The sequence below is a fragment of the Salvelinus sp. IW2-2015 genome, linkage group LG4q.1:29 (genome assembly GCF_002910315.2).
Source record: "Salvelinus sp. IW2-2015 linkage group LG4q.1:29, ASM291031v2, whole genome shotgun sequence".
Lineage (NCBI taxonomy): Eukaryota > Metazoa > Chordata > Actinopteri > Salmoniformes > Salmonidae > Salvelinus > Salvelinus sp. IW2-2015.
In genome coordinates, this window is record NC_036842.1 from 90,220,835 (window position 1) to 90,224,502 (window position 3,668).

Genomic DNA, 3,668 nt, shown 5'->3' on the forward strand with positions numbered 1-3,668 from the left:
TCTCTCTCTCATACCATCTCTCTCTCGCTCTCGCTGTAAAGCTCTTGTTTTTCTTCTGATCTTCATTTGCACCGCTATAAACAGTGTTTCAGTTGTTGTTTCTGTACCACTGTCCGTGCAGAAGTCAATGTCTTCTTTCTAATGATGAAAATGGGGTTCAGCGAAGCCTCATGATTTTTTTACAAGACAAAAAAAACACACAAACTAAAATACACACTGAAAAATCTGTATTTGGATGTGAATTTTTGAATACTGCTTGAGTTTGGATCGTGTGCTCCGTAACATAGTACTGTAAAAAGACCCAAATCATCTAGAAGACTGGGTCAGATGTGGCTGAGCGGTCTGGGCCTGTGGCACGGCACGGCAGTGCCTTGCTGCTCTAGCTGGGCTTTGGGGACACTGACGTAATGGTCTGTAACTCTGGATAGACTCCAGCCCCCATCTCCTTGTAACCAGGCAGGCCTCAGTGCAGATGGGAAGGAAAGATCTCCTTGTAACCAGGCAGGCCTCAGTGCAGATGGGAAGGAAAGATCACTGCAACACTATTCTCTATCTTAGAGAAGATTAACTAGCATCACTCACCAGTGAGATGTGAGTGGGCAAGTCTTTCCCCAACAACAACAACCTGATATGGAGTGGAATCAGTTTACCTGACTTTTTAATGTTGTAAATAGGGTTTATTAATGATGCTAGTGTTAAGTATTCACTGGTGCTGCATCATGTCAAGTAGCAGTATAGTTCACCATACCTGTGCAGTGAAGAAGGCGTGGGTYAGGGATCCGGACGGTAGGGCGGGGCTATTGAGGGCTATCGAGCCGATATCACTTCCTGTCAAGAGCAGGGAGGGGGCGGAGATCTCTAGGGCTTTGGGCTTATTGGTTTTGGGTGGGAGTCCATSACAACTGTCTCCATGACTACTACCACTAACCCTACTACCACCACTGGTCCTCTTCTCCGGAGGCTGCAGGGCCTGCTCTCTCTCTCTATGCCCAGAAGAYAGATTCAGAGGCTGGGCTCCCTGGTCAGAGTCCTCCCCCTCCTCCTCTTCAGCCTCTGGGCTCCAGCCTCCTCGGCCTAGCCCTGGCTGGGGGTTAGGGCTGTGGGGGGAGGAGGGGGGCGGGGAGTGGCGCTGGTGTTGGTGGTGGGTGTAATGGTGGAGAGCGGAGGGTTTGGATGGCCTGTGGGTGCTGAAGGATTGTGATGAAGGCTCTGGCTTGATGAGGGACGGTGAGGGTGGAGTCCTCTCGGTGGTACCCGTCCCAAATCGGATGACTCCAGAGCGGGCCTCGTCCTGRTGTCTCTCCCTCAGGGCCCGGAGCAGCTCCTCTGGAGGAGAATGGAGGGCGTTGATGCTGAAGGAGGAGTAGAGGCCAGAGCCGAAGTACTTGTTATGACACGCAGCCTGCTGGGCCGCCGCAGCCGCCCCCAACGCTGCCCCCAGGGCCCTCCTCTGCTGCTGCGCCTCCTCCTCCTCTTCCTCCTCTACATCCAGGTCCTGGATGTCCTGGTCCTCGTGGAGCGTCACCCGGCCGGAAGCCAAGCCCATCTCTACTGCTGCTGGGTCCATCTTTAAGATTTCCGGGAACGAGACAAACTTGTAGACAAACTTCTGTCCGATCACCTTCTTGATAATGTTCTGGGGTACATGGAACAATATTATGAGATTAGTGTGCAGGTTGAACCCAAAAAATGTTTTTGTGAATTCCCTAATATTTTATTCATAGATATAATTACACACAAAWGATTCAAATACACATTTATGAGCTGATAAGAAGACAACATATATTTTCATTTTCTATTGTCAATAAATAACAGAACTCTAAATGATCAATGTTGACGCAACCATTTTGATTTCAAKATTTCATACGTAGAAAAATGAATTGCTACCAAAGCCGTGTAAAAATGATGACAAAATGTCTGAAATTCTACAGTGTGTGAGTATGTGATGCATCATCGTCTCTGGGCTATGCTGTTTGTTAGGTGAAACAAGAGGAAGTGGAACTATCTGCCAGTGGGGATCTTCGAGTTGAAAAAGAAGAACAACTAACAATATGAAGTTACCGTGAAATGTCACATAACCCGAAATGTCAAATAAACAGTGCAGAGATAATTGTCCGTGGGAGTATTCTAATACAAGAGCGCTGTACCTTGAGTGGAGTAATATCAAAACCAAATGTCAAACAAACAAGAGGGCTGTACCTTGTCATAGTAGTATCTCAGGGCTCTGCTCAGCTTGTCGTAGTTCATATTAGTCTTGTTCTTGCGGAGCCCCCATAGCTTGGCCACCTCCTCAGACTTGAGCAGTTTAAACTCCCCGTCAGTGGACGTCCAGCAGATCAGATGCTTGTGACTCTGGTCCAACAGCAYCTGCAACAGGAACTGCCACAACGTGATGGCACTGTCCATACCTAGAGGYTCATAGACCATTAATGGCATCAACATGGAACCAGTGCAGTGGTGTAAAGTACTTAAGTAAAAACTATTTAAAGTACTACTGAAGTAGTTTATTTTTGTATCTGTACTTTACTATTTATATTTTTGAAAACTTTTACTTCGCTACATTCCTAAAGAAAATATTGTACTTTTTACTCCGTACATTTTCCCGGATACCCAGAAGTACTCGTTACATTTTAAATGCTTAGAAGGATAGGAAAATTGTCAAATTCACGCACTTATCAAGAGAACGTCCCTGGTCATCCCTACTGCCTCTGATCTGTCAGACTCTCTAAACAGAGAACACCCCTGGTCATCCCTACTGCCTCTGATCTGTCAGACTCACTAAACACAAATGCTTTGTTTATAAATGATGTCTGGGTGTGCCGCTGGCTATCCATAAATAAAAATGTAAAAAAATAAAATCGGGCCATCTGGTTTGCTTAATATAAGGAATTTGAAATGATTTATACTTTAATATTTGAGCAATTACATTTACTTTTAATACTTAAGTATATTTAAAACCAAATACTTTTAAACTTTTACTCAAGTAGTATATTACTGGGTGACTTTCACTTTTACATGAGTAACTTTCTATTAAGGTATCTTTTACTTTTACTCAAGTGTGAAAATTGGGTACTTTTCCCACCACTGAACCAGGGTTGTTGTACTGTCCAGGAGCAGGCGGTAGGTAGCCTGGAGGATGGAGAACAGGCCAGCCACCGGAGGGTGACCCTGGGCTGTTCCTAGCCTGTTGCCTGTGTTGTATGGTGTCTACTTACAATAGACAATGTTTCTATAATGGATCAATCAAAACATATTGTATACCTAGTATAACACCGTAGTAGCCTACACTGTGACGTGTGAAGACAAGTCACAGTGTGAACTAGAACAGTGCAGACRAGTATGTGTAATGTAAAGTAACAGAGGAGATGGGGGAACAACAGCTCAAGCCAGAAGTATGCTGCGGTCCAACCTGGCTGAGGCTACAGGAAGTATGACGGGCCGAGAGAGAGAGCGAGAGAGGGGAAGACGAGGAGGAGCGACCAGGGTGGGTTTTGTTGTTTAATGGAGGAATGTGCAGTCCTATGAGTTCCTGTCTGCCTGGTTAATCACAGTCTACACACTAGCACACAGGCTGAATAGTCTTGTCTAAAGTAGTGCACTTCATAGGGAATAGTCTTGTCTAAAGTAGTGCACTTCATAGGGAATAGTCTTGTCTAAAGTAGTGCACT

General features: G+C 45.5%; 1 protein-coding gene across 1 annotated transcript in view; it reads right to left on the reverse strand.

Annotated features, from left to right (window-relative positions):
* Positions 1 to 671: 671 nt before the first annotated feature.
* LOC111962794 (ETS domain-containing protein Elk-3) overlaps positions 672 to 3,668 on the reverse strand; it is a 7,581-nt gene continuing 4,584 nt past the window's right edge. Inside the window, exons 2-3 of the mRNA XM_023986119.2 lie at positions 2,200 to 2,408; positions 672 to 1,636 (exon numbers count right to left, since the gene is read on the reverse strand). Coding sequence (XP_023841887.2) covers positions 740 to 1,636; positions 2,200 to 2,406 — 1,104 coding nt within the window. The 5' untranslated portion in view covers positions 2,407 to 2,408 and the 3' untranslated portion in view covers positions 672 to 739. The remainder of the gene's footprint in view (positions 1,637 to 2,199; positions 2,409 to 3,668) is intronic.